General features: G+C 39.1%; 1 protein-coding gene across 1 annotated transcript in view; it reads left to right on the top strand.

The window, feature by feature from the left end:
- Positions 1–13271, top strand: part of CSMD1 (CUB and Sushi multiple domains 1) — a 1658099-nt gene that overhangs the window by 1514172 nt on the left and 130656 nt on the right. Inside the window, exons 48-49 of the mRNA XM_052661250.1 lie at positions 1972–2118; positions 10755–10943. Of these exons, the coding sequence (XP_052517210.1) occupies positions 1972–2118; positions 10755–10943 (336 nt within the window). The remainder of the gene's footprint in view (positions 1–1971; positions 2119–10754; positions 10944–13271) is intronic.

The following is a 13271-nucleotide window of genomic DNA, read 5'->3' as shown; positions in this document are numbered from 1 at the left end:
TCTTCAAACAACAAGTAAAAAGCACAGACAACACTTGTCCATAGTATTCTCCAGGCAAGAGTACTGGAATGGATTGCCATTTCCTCCTCCAGGAAATCTTCATGACCCAGGGATTACACCCAAGTTTCCTGCGTCTCCTGCATTGGCAGGAAAGCCATGAAGCCTGTTAGAATTTGAGATGGCATCAAGGGGTGTTCTGGAGGAGACCTTAAAGTGTGGATGCAGCTTCTGAATTCTATAGAATGACTTGTCTCAACAAATAGTGTCAGGTTACAGTGATGAGAATAATGCCAGTGACTATTAACTATGTTAAGTATTAGCTTTTTTTTTTTTTCAATTTTTAAAAATTAAATATACAGAAAGGGTTTTTTTAATGTATATGGGCATGGACTTATTACTTGATGTATTGCATTTTAGTATTTTGTCAGATTTATCTTGTGTATTATTTTTTTTCAAAGAAGCAACAAGTTCAGTCAATTTAGGAGCTCCTTGCACACCCAGTTCACTTGCACCTCTCTTGGAGGCATTTAATATTGTGAAGTGTCATGCATGTGCATGATTCATGGTTCATTTCCTATCTCTATCTCTATCAGTCTATCGATCTGTCTGTCTATCTACTACCAAGTATCATCTCCTATCTATACACTCACAGACATGAACATTCACACAGTTTGTATATTGTACACTTTTGAATGTTTACACAATTGTTATCCTATTATATTTATTTGCAAATAGATTTCACTTCTAAATATCATTTTTAATCTGTGTAGAATTTCTTTGAAAACATTTTTAATATCTTTTTAAACTCCAAACCAGAATCTAAATTTCCCTATAAAAATTGCTGGAATATACATTTTGCTATACAAACATTTGTACACATATTCTGGAGTTTATAAAAAATATAATTAAAACCTACAGGTGTATTGGCTATTACTAAACTGCTCTCCAAGGTGATTGTACTAATTTTTACTTTCACTGCTTCCGTTTAGTCACTAAGCTGTATCCAACTCTTTGTGACCCCATGGTCTGTAGCCTGCCAGGGTCCTCCATTCCCAAGCATGAATCCTAGAGTGGGCTGCCATTCCCTTCTCCAGGGGATCTTCCCAGCCCAGGGACTGAACCCATGTCTCCTGCATTGGCAGACAGATTCTTTACCACTGAGCTGCCTGGGAAGCCCGTACAGTAAAAGCTATGTACAGATGTGAGAGTTGGACCATAAAGAAGGCTGAGCACCAAAGAATTAATGCTTTCAAATTATGGTGCTGGTGCTCTCTCTTCTTGAGAGTTCCTTGGACTGTAAGAAGATCAAACCAGTCAATCCTGAAGGAAATCAACCCTGACTATTCATTAAAAGGACTGCTACTGAAGCTGAAGCTCCAATACTTTGGCCACCTGATGCAAAGAGCCAACTCATTGAAAAAGACTCTGATGCTGGGAAAGATTGGGGGCAAAAGGAGAAATGGGGCCACAGAGGATGAGATGGTTGCATGGCATCACTGACTCAATGGACATGAATTTGAGCAAACTCTGGGAGATATGAAGGACAGGGAAGCCTGGAGTGCTGCAGTCCAGAAGGTCCCAAAGAACTGGACGACTTAGGGACTGAACAACAGTACTTTTACTAGTATTCAATTCCCTATATCGATTCAATGTTGCATATACTAATAGTAGTGGGAACTATTTTCTTTTTTTTAATTACTGCCATTTTATAAGTAACATTTTCATTTCAAGTATTATGTATTAACAGCATATATATCTTAAATTATTTTGGTTGGCTATTGCTTCTTTTATTGTTATTATTTTTATGAGGAACTGTATCTGTTGCTTTATTTGGAGTTCTTTGTCTCCTTTGGAACTAAATAGCTGTATATTGTACAGTTAGACTCCAACTTAATCAAAAGCTAAAAGTAGTCTGTATTTGTAGGTGCTAATTCATATCATAACTTTTTTGCTTTTTTTTGTTTCATTTAGGGTCTTCTGGTCAAAGTCCTCTGCTAGTGGTCTTGAGTGGAAACCATACTGAACAATCAAATTTTACAAGCAAGAGTAATCAGTTGTATCTCCGCTGGTCCACTGACCATGCAACCAGTAAAAAAGGATTCAAGATTCGTTATTCAGGTCAGTAAGTGAAGTTAAGGTTTAATAGTAAAGTGTTAATATAAAGGTTCTGCATTAAATTTTAAAAATTAAAGGTTTATACTATAAACCTAATTTCTAAAAATTAATTTGTAACTTCAATAGAAATAATTTGATGAAATCACTCTGAGTGATATCTATAAACTGTGTTAGGAAAAATAAACTATCTGTTGATTAATATTAATAAATATTTTTGCTAGCATCATAACCCATTGAATTGCATGCCACAGAAAGCAGAGTTTCTTTCCCCCAAAATAAAATAATATAATTTAATATAAATATATAATAATATCCCCTGGAGAAGGAAATGGCAACCCACTTCAGTATTCTTGCCTGGAGAATGCCATGGACAGAGGAGCTTGGTGGGCTACAGTCCACAGAGTCGCAAAGAGTCGGACACGACTGAGCGACTTCACACTCACACATATTATAATATAAACAAAACATATTTTAGTTTTAAAGTATGTTTAAAAGCTAAGGAGACAAACAGGACAGGAGGAGATAATTGTATTGCATTTAATTTTATAAGTAATAATAACATCTTATGATTAGTAGCATGTCTTTTTATTGATTATATTTTATATGTCTCTTTATGTGAGATACTATATATATAAATATATATACACACATGTAACCATATACAAAATAAATGTTTACATATATATTTCCTTATCAACATTTAAAGGACTTTGTTTTTTCCCAATATAGTTCATTTATTTTCTGTCAGTAGTTTTTTATATTAATTAAATCAGTTAATATACTTCTGAAAGATTAGATCCTCTCAATGTGGCTAGCCCTACAAAAGCTGTAGACAGACAATCTAAAATCCTCATATTTTCATTACTAAGCAAAATATCTAACCTTTTCTGAGTGTTACTACAATATCCATGCTAACAACTGAGGTCCATTTCCCAAGAGAGACAGATGCCCACTCCATGCATTTTTATGGACCAGTGTAACTCCCAGGGGTTGCTTATTCCAAGTCTGTTGTGCATTGTCAGTGAAGGGCAACATCCTGTGGACAGAGAAAGGTGTTAGTAGTTTCAAGAATATTTTTGCTGTCTCTGATTGGTAGGTATCATGAAATGATGAAAAGCATTGAAAAAGCATTAGTGTGTTGAAATGTCTGTTGATGGAAAGACAGAGAATCTGAAATTCACTCGTGTTTCCTCTACAAAGTCTAATAAAACATGCCTAGATCTTTGTTTTCCCCTTTCACTAAAGTAGCCATTCAAAAAGCTTATCAGCAAAGAGTTCACAGTTGAAATCCCTTCATTGGAATGGGTATTGAGATCATTAGGACAATGATTGGATTTTTGTTCATCAAATTCCTTGTTCTGAAAAATAAATACTCAAGCCTGTAGAATTGTTTGAATTTATTTCTAATGAGCAAAAATGGATATTGCAGGGGTAATCATGGTGAACATAATTTATCTTGTTTTATCTGTGGCAAATTACTTAATAGCCTGGTGGTGTGACTACACCTTGAATTCTGTCACTCAAAGGATATTTTCATTCATTATAGAACAAGATGATTCTCTTTGTTGGGAAATCAGGAAAAAGAAGAATTTAAAGTGAAGGCTATAAACTGTTGTTTTGTGAGTGGACATATCTATGTATCTCTCTATAGATATAGATACAGATAGATCTCTGAACAGCTTTTCAGTTAAAATTCGATGGTGGTTCAATGACCACTGCTAGGAGTCCATCACCAGTAGTTTTAGAGCAGTGATCCCTGGGATCTAGTGGGCCAGGGAGCTACAACCCATAATATGACCACGTGTTGCACCACAAATCCTCGCCTTACACATGTCAACTATTGGTCATTGGGTGTAAGAACCATATAACTGATCTACATAATTGACAAACAAAACACAGCAACAACAAAAGCAAGTGCTTGTACGTCATTCAAGAATATTTTTGCTGTCTCTGATTGGTACAAGTCAATTCAATAAACTGCTAAGTGATTGTTGAGGTAGTAATGGTCATTCACTGTTAAATCAAGGGTGTGCATGTGTGCTAAGTTGCTTCAGTCATGTCTGGTTCTTTGCGACCCCTGGATGTAGCCCACTAGGCTCCTCTGTCCATGAGATTCTCAAGGCAAGAATATGGAGTGGGTTGCCATGCCCTTCTCCAGGGGATCTTCCTGACCCAGTGATTGAACCCACATTTCTTAAGTCCCCTGGCTTGGCAGGTGGGTTCTTTACTACAAGCACCACCTGGTAAAGCCGTTAAATCAAGTACCTGGAAGTTAATGATAAGTTGTGGGCTTCCCTGTGGCTCAGCTGGTAAAGAATCAGCCCTCAATGCAGGAGATCTGGTTTTGATCCCTGGGTTGGGAAGATTCCTTGGAAAAGGGAAAGGCTATCCACTGCAGTGTTCTGGCCCAGAGAATTCCATAGACTGTATTGCCCATGGGGTCCCAAAGAGCTGAACACAACTGAGTGACTTTCACTTTCAGTGTTGGGAGAGTCAGAACTACAGAATGGGTGTTGTAAATACACCCAGACCCCAGCAGAGCCAGCTGCACCCATGTCTTCCATCCCTGATGCCTCCTTGACTGCCACCCTCCACGACCTGCTCTTCCAAGGCAGCACCAGCAGAGTGCAACGGTTTGACCCTGGTCCTTTTAATTCTTAGCATGGCCAGAAATCAAACAGGCAGGACCCTGTGTTCTAATCTTCCCCTGTTTTCTGCGCCATGTTTCCTTGGGCTTCCCAGGTGCGCTAGGGGTAAAGAACCCATCTGCCAATGTAGGAAACTTAAGAGATGTGGTTTTGATCCCTGGGTTGGGAAGAACCCCTGGAGAAGGAAATGAGAACCCACTCCAGTATTCTTGCCTGGATGATTCCACTGACAGAGGGGCCTGGTGGGCTACAGTCCATGGGATCTCACAGAGTCAGACATGACTGAGTGACTTAGCATTCTCACCATGTCTTCCTGCTTGGGCCTCTCTGTATCTTGTTCTAGATGAATTAGAAAAGAACTAATGATGATAGAAGGAACTGTCAGTGGGAAAGGAAACAGTTATTGGACCCTATCAGTTCAGTCCCTCAGTCATTTCCAACTCTCTGCGACCTCATGGACTACAGCACGCCAGGCCTCCCTGTTCATCACAGCTCCCGGAGTTTACTCAAACTCATGTCCATTGAGTCGGTGATGCCATCTAACTACCTCATCCTCTGTCATCCCCTTCTCCTCCTGCCTTCAATCTTTCCAGCATCATGGTCTTTTCAAATGAGTCAGCTCTTTGCATCAGGTGACCAAAATATTGGAGGTTCAGCTTCAACCATCAGTCCTTCCAATGAACACCCAGGACTGATCTCCTTTAGGATGGACTGGTTGAATCTCCTTGCAGTCCAAGGGACTCTCAAGAGTCTTCTCCAGCACCACAGTTAAAAAGCATCAGTTCTTCGGTGCTCAGCTTTCTTTATAGTCCAACTCTCACATCCATACATGACTACTGGAAGAACCATAGATTTGACTAGATGGACCTTTGTTGGTGAAGTAATGTCTCTGTTTTGTAATATGCTATCTAGGTTGGTCATAGATTTTCTTCCAAGGATCAAGCGTCTTTTAATTTCATGGCTGCAGTCAGCATTTGCAGTGATTTTGGAGCCCCTAAAAGTAAAGTTTCTCACTGTTTCCATTGTTTCCCCATCTATTTGCCAGATGGGACTGGATGCCATGATCTTAGTTTTCTGAATATTGAGTTTTAAGGCAACTTTTTCACACCCCTCTTTCTCTTTCATCAAGAGGCTCTTTAGTTCTTCACTTTCTACCATATGGGTGGTGTCATCTGCACATCTGAGGTTATTGATATTTCTCCTGGAAATCTTGATTCCAGCTTATGCTTCATCCAGTCCAAGATTTCACATGATGTACTCTGCATATAAGTTAAATAAGCAGGGTGACAATATACAGTCTTGACATAGTCCTTTCCCGATTTGGAACTAGTCTGTTGTTCCATGTCCAGTTCTAACTGTTGCTTTTTGACCTGCATATGGATTTCTCAGGAGGCAGGTAAGGTGGTCTGGTATTCCCATCACTTGAAGAATTTTCCAGTTTGTTATAATCCATACAGTCACAGGCTTTGGTCTAGTCAGTAAAGCAGAAGTAGATGTTTTCCTGGAACTCTTGCTTTTCTGATGATCCAACAGATGTTGGCAATTTGTTCTCTGGTTCCTCTGCCTTTTCTGAATCCAGCTTGAACATTTGGATGTTCACAGTTCACATACTGTTGAAGCCTGGCTTGGAGAATTTTGAGCATTACTTTGCTAGAATGTGAGATGGATGCAATTGTGCAGTAGTTTGAACATTCTTTGGCATTGCTTTTCTTTGGGATTGGAATGTAAGCTGACCTTTTCCAGTCCTGTGGCCACTGCTGAGTTTTCCAAATTTGCTGACATATTTAGTGCCACACTTTCACAGCATCATCTTTTAGGATTTGAAATAGCTCAACTGGAATTCCATCATCTCCACTAGCTTTTTTTGTAGTCATGCTTCCTAAGGTCCACTCGACTTCTCTTTCCAGGATGTCTGGCTCTAGCTGAGTGATTCTGGGTCATGAAGATCTTTTTTGTTTAATTCTGTGTATTCTTGCCAGCTCTTCTTAATATCTTCTGCATCTGTTAGGTCCATACAATTTCTGTCCTTTATTGTGCGCATCTTTGCATGAAATGTTCCCTTGGTATCTCTAATTTTCTTGAAGAAAGAAAATAAGCTTCTGTTGTACCCTATAGAGTTAGACAATTATCCTGCTGTTCCTCTCTCTTAACAGACTGAACTGTGACAAAAACCCACCCCAAGAACCATGTAGTCCCACTGCCCCTTCAGGAGCATTTCAGACTTTATCTCTGAACTTGGCCAGGGTCTACAGTCTGCTTGGTCTTCCTAGTTTTTATTATTATTTTAATTTCTTGACACAATAATTCTCAGTAGTTGGTAGCTGAGGTGCCTAAGTATACTCCTACCTTCCCTAAGCCAAATATTTTTGTTCACTCAAAACTTAAAATACACAGTCTCAAACAATTGAACACAGAAAATGCCGTGACCAGTAGGACACGAGTTTCTTCTAAGAGTTAGTGGATTTTACATTAATAAAAATGAGTCTGTTAAAAAAAAGAAAGAAACAGCACTTCAGAAGACCCTCTGGCTGAGACTATTCTCTGAGGATACATCTCACAGAAGCATGGTTGACAACCTAGCCAGACACACAGACATCACTTCTTGGCAATGCTCTGATGTGAAGTCTTCAGAAGGTTCCTTCTGAATTTATTTCTAAGGAAAAGTTTGGCATTAAGCCTTCAGACCTGTGTGTGTTTGTGTGCTTTCGATGCAGAACCCCCACAGGGGAGTGGGACATTTAAAACCTCTTCTTTAAAAGGAACCCTGGATTTCCAGGACTTCACAGCTTTCTTTAGTTTAGGTTTTATTCATCTAAAGGAGGTTCATAGGATTTTATGCTGCGGTGAAACTGGTCTTGTGAGAGTAAACTGAGTTTCTTTATCTAAATGTGTAAATAAGATGCAGAGCCTTTTAGTCACTGAAAGGTTAGATTCTGTGTAGGTAAGACAGAATTTCACAATTCCTATCTTTAATTTTTGAAAATCTCCCTGCAAATGCAATGATTAAAGCTGTTGAAACATGGTCATCAAAAAAGATGTTCACGACCCAGATAATCACGATGGTGTGATTATCACTCACCTAGAGCCAGACATCCTGGAATGTGAAGTCAAGTGGGCCTTAGAAAGCATCACTATGAACAAAGCTAGTGGAGGTGATGGCATTCCAGTTGAGCTGTTTCAAATCCTGGAAGATGATGCTGTGAAAGTACTGCACTCAATATGCCAGCAAATTTGGAAAACACAGCAGTGGCCACAGGACTGGAAAAGGTCAGTTTTCATTCCAATCCCAAAGAAAGGCAATGCCAAAGAATGCTCAAACAACTGCACAATTACACTCATCTCACACGGTAGTAAAGTAATGCTTAAAATTCTCCAAGCCAGGCTTCAGCAATATGTGATCCGTGAACTTCCAGATGTTCAAGTTGGATTTAGAAAAGGCAGAGGAACCAGAGATCAAATTGCCAACATCTGCTGGATCATGGAAAAAGCAAGAGAGTTCCAGAAAAATATCTATTTTTGCTTTATTGACTATGCCAAAGCCTTTGTCTGTGTGGATCACACTAAACTGTGGAAAATTTGAAAGAGATGGGAATACCTGACCACCTGACCTGCCTCTTGAGAAATCTGTATGCAGGTCAGGAAGCAACAGCTAGAACTGGACATGGAACAACAGACTGGTTCCAAATAGGGAAAGGAGTTCATCAAGGCTGTATATTGTCACCCTGCTTATTTAACTTATATGCAGAGTACAACATGAGAAACACAAGCTGGAATCAAGATTACCAGGAGAAATATCAATAACTCAGATATGCAGATGACACCACCCTTATGGCAGAAAGCAAAGAGGAAGTAAAAAGCCTCTTGATGAAAGTGAAAGAGGAGAGTGAAAAGTTGGCTTAAAGCTCAACATTCAGAAAACGAAGATCATGGCATCTGATCCCATTACTTCATGGGAAATAGATGGGGAAACAGTGGAAACAGTGTCAGACTTTATTTTTTTGGGCTCCAAAATCACTGCAGATGGTGACTGCAGCCATGAAATTAAAAGACACTTACTCCTTGGAAGAAAAGTTATGACCAACCTAGATAGCATGTTGAAGAGCAGAGACATTACTTTGCTGACTAAGGTCCGTCTATTCAAGGCTATGGTTTTTCCAGTGGTCATGTATGAATGTGAGAGTTGGACTGTGAAGAAAGCTGAGCACTGAAGAATTGATGCTTTTGAACTGTGGTGTTGGAGAAGGCTCTTGAGAGTCCCTTGGACTGCAAGGAGATCCAACCAGTCCATTCTGAAGGAGATCAGCCCTGGGTGTTCCTTGGAAGGAATGATGCTAAAGCTGAAACTCCAGTACTTTGGCCACCTCATGGGAAGAGTTGACTCATTGGAAAAGACTCTGATGCTGGGAGGGATTGGGGGCAGGAGGAGAAGAGGATGACAGAGGATGAGATGGCTGGATGGCATCACGGACTTGATGGACATGAGTCTGAGTGAACTCCAGGAGTTGATGATGGACAGGGAGGCCTGGCATGCTGTGATTCATGGGGTCGCAAGGAGTCGGACATGACTCAGCGACTGAACTGAACTGAACTGAACGTGGTCATCACCATAAAGTAGTGCATTTTCTTCAAAGATGATATTCAAATCCCACATGTTAAAAAGAGGCTATCTCATGATACAATTCTCAGGATTCATTAAACAACAAGGAGAAAATTAATGGCCTTGATTGTAAGATATTATATTCTTAAATTTTCTCCATTTTATTGATACTTTTTTTTTTTTTTTTGGTCAAAAAGTCAAAATTCCACCACCACATTGATTAATAGATGTAAATAATAAAAACTTCAAACTCAAGAAACTTGACCATTGGGTCTAGATTTCTTGGATTTTTTAAAAATGATAACTTTTGAATTTTTTTGGATTATGTATTTATCTTTTTATTTTATATTGGAATATAACCCATTAACAATACTGTAATACTGTGACCATTTCAGGTGCAAAGCAGAGTGACTCAGCTATACATTTTTTTTTATTGATTTTTTTAGACTTTTTTTTTTTTTTTTAAGTTTCGGATCACAGCCAAATTGATAGGAAGTTTCAGAGATTTTCCCTATACTCCTTGGCTTCTGTCTCCTTGTTCACATCATCAACAGAGGCTACATTTGTTAACCTACACTGACATGTCATTATCACCCAAGGTCCATAGTTCACACTGGGTTCACTCTTGGTATTGAACATCCTGTGGATATGGACAAATGTAAAATGACATTAACCCACCATTGTGGATTCATGTAGCATATTTTCACTGCTGAAAAATCCTTTGAGCTCCACTGTCCTTCCCCCATCAGCCTCTGGAAACCACTAATCTTTTTACTTCTTCCAGAGTTTTACCTTTTCTAGAATGTCATAAGGTTGGAATCATGCAGTATGTACCCTTTTTAGGTTGGTTTCTTTCACTTAATCATATGCAATTAAGGCTCCTCCATGGCTTTTGACAGATCATTTATTTTTAGCCTTGAATAATATTGCATTGTCTGGATGGACCACAGTTGGTTTATTCATTTACCTACTGAAGGGCACCTTGGTTGTTTCTGAGTTTTGGCAACTCTGAATAATGCTGCTATGAACATCTGGGCATAGGTTTCTGTGTAAATAAGCTTTTAGCTCCTTTGGGTAACTACAAGGAGCATGATTGCTGGATCGTGTGATAAGAGTGTGTGTAGTTTTGCAAGAAACTGTCACACTGTCTTCCAGGGTGGCTGCACCATTTTGGATCCCTGTCAGCAATGAATGAGTGTTCCTTTTGCGCCACACCCTTGCATCCACAACCGCAACACTTTTGTACTTGAAGATGCTTTTAGTAAAGCTTCTGTATCAGTGCTGATTTCCCACTATTTTAACAATAAGAGACTCTCTTTCATTTATATGCCTCTTACCAAGCAAAATGCAGCATTTATTTATTTCTTTATGTATGTGTGTTTGTGTGCCCACAGCACCTTACTGCAGCTTGACCCACACCGTGAAGAATGGTGGTGTTTTAAATAGGACTGCAGGAGAAGTTGGAAGTAAAGTGCAGTATTTCTGCAAACCTGGGTATCGGATGATTGGCCATAGCAATGCCACCTGTAGACGGAATCCAGTTGGCATGTATCAGTGGGATTCCCTTGCTCCACTCTGCCAGGGTAAGAAATATGTTTTTCATTCCCAAACTTGAGTTCAATTTATTGCTCTTATTTTAATCACAACTTACTGGAGTTGTGATTATGGATTAAAAGGTAAGGGAAAATTGAATGTGAGTTCATAAAAACAAATTAAACTTTCTACTGCCCGTGCAAACACTTCTAACATTTGCACTAGGCTTGATTGAGCTTTATAGCCTGAATTCATAGGATGGTTTGAACACACTCAGTAGATACTGTGTAAAGTTATCTTAATACTTGACTTATATTTCATTTTGAAATTAAAAACTGTGTTATCCAACTTAGAGTTTTCTTGACAGTTGTATAAATTTTAAAAAATCAATTACTGAAGCTCATTTTCCCTTCTCTTAGATTAAAAACTCATACTTTGAGCCACACACTGCATATTTCATTTTCTTTTGGTCACTTAAAGCTAGGACTTGTTAGAGTTGATTTCAATATCTCATGCCTTTTGCCCCATTTTATCTCCCATATGCATAAAAATCATATTTCCAAAATAAGGCATTTTAATTTTAATTGAAGACTTTGAAGTCATGAAATTTTCACAGTTTTATCTTATCAAAATTTATATGCATAATGAAATATATTGGTCTTTGATAACTAATTACATTTTATGAATGGAACCTCATGGATTTCTTTGTTTCCAGCTTTCATTAGATATTAGACTTTCTAGTGTCGCTTTCTGAGACAATAATAGATATTTATCACAATGTTGTATGTCTGTTTAACCACAAGAAGTTAATCAGACACCTAGCCTGCATCATTTATGTTTTACCTCCAGAAATTCTTCTTTAATGTAAGATAAACATAAGATCCAATGAGCTTGTTTCATTAGGAATGATTTTTCTTTTCCAAGAAGAGTTCTTTTTCTTTCAAAAGAAGAAATGCTTCTCATTTTCTTTAAATGTTTCATTACTCTCTGCCTACGAAGGAGGATTATTGCTCAGAGAACAGCCCCATGGGCTACCTGTCCTTGGCACCGGGATCAGAATGCCCAGGACATAAGCCATGACCTAAATAGGAGACTGAACCAGGAAAAGGGCTGAGAACAGAATTGACAAGGGTTCCCAAACTCTGACCTCTAGGGGCTGAGTCCCTGGAAAGGACCCTGAATGGACTCGAAAACTGGAATCAAACAAATAAATAAGTGGACAAATACCCCTGTGTGGCAGTAGGAACCCACTTTTAATATCCATTTAATTAATTTATACATTTAATATATATTTAATATTGCAATATATCATGTAATATTTCAGTTGTCTTCTGGAGGTGGTACAGTTTTTTCTCAATGGTTTGAACATCATGCCTTTTATTCTGACAGAGGGACAAACACAACTTACACATTTCCTACCTGCAATAGGATGTTGGCTTTTAGTTATAATTTTTAAAATGTGCAAAATAATATTTTGAAATGTTTGCTAAAAATGCACCTTTTAGTAACTGAGGGAAGTGTAAATCTGCAGGTCAGTGTCAGGTCTTTTCAGGCCCCAGTGCTAGCTTCATGACTGTGAAGGTGCTGCCCCAGGACCCCCAGCAGGATACCTGTCCAGGCAGCATTCGATCAGTAATCTGAATGGGGAGAAATGTGCACATTAATGACTTTCTAATATAGGCATTTGAGAATGATTTTCTTTTTCCATTGAAGATGATATATCTTCTGACAGAATCTTCTTTACTCTCCTTTTCATAGACTTTTTACTGGTGGCATCTTAGAAGCACAGAATTTTAATAGAAAAACATCACCTGTTAGGCAGTGCATCCTAATCTCCCTATGTCTGGTTCCTGCTACGTAAAACAGGATCTTTGTTTTGACAATCCGTCTATTTCTGTATGCTGGCTGCACGCGGTCTCTGTTGCTTTGTGCCGGCTCTCTCTGGGTGTAGCGAGCGGGGACTACTATCTAGTTCCGGTGCCCGGGCTTCTCATTGTGATGGCTTCTCTTGCCGTGGATGGAGCACAGGCCCTAGAGCTTGCGGGCTTCAGTAGTTTTGACACATGGGTTTAGTTGCCCCTCAGCATGTGATCCAACCAGTGCCCCCTGCATTGCAATGAGAATTCTTATCTGCCGCACCACCAGGGAAGCTCTCAGAATCATTGAGACAGTTCAAGTGCTAGGACAGTCCTGGGCAGGACCCAGCAAACAGGCACCTACACTGTCCCTCGCCTGTGAGTGAGAACATGCAACCAGCCAGATGGGTATGTCGTTGCAGAGAACCTCAGCCTGCTTTTCTTCCTTTCCTTGACCTTTTAAATTACTTCTCTCAGAAAACCTGTTATTGGTTTTTATGCTCCTTGATAAAGCAGGGCATA

This window comes from Budorcas taxicolor, chromosome 24 (genome assembly GCF_023091745.1).
Source record: "Budorcas taxicolor isolate Tak-1 chromosome 24, Takin1.1, whole genome shotgun sequence".
Lineage (NCBI taxonomy): Eukaryota > Metazoa > Chordata > Mammalia > Artiodactyla > Bovidae > Budorcas > Budorcas taxicolor.
Note: the sequence above shows the minus strand (reverse complement) of the source record. Positions and strands in the feature narration are given on the sequence as shown.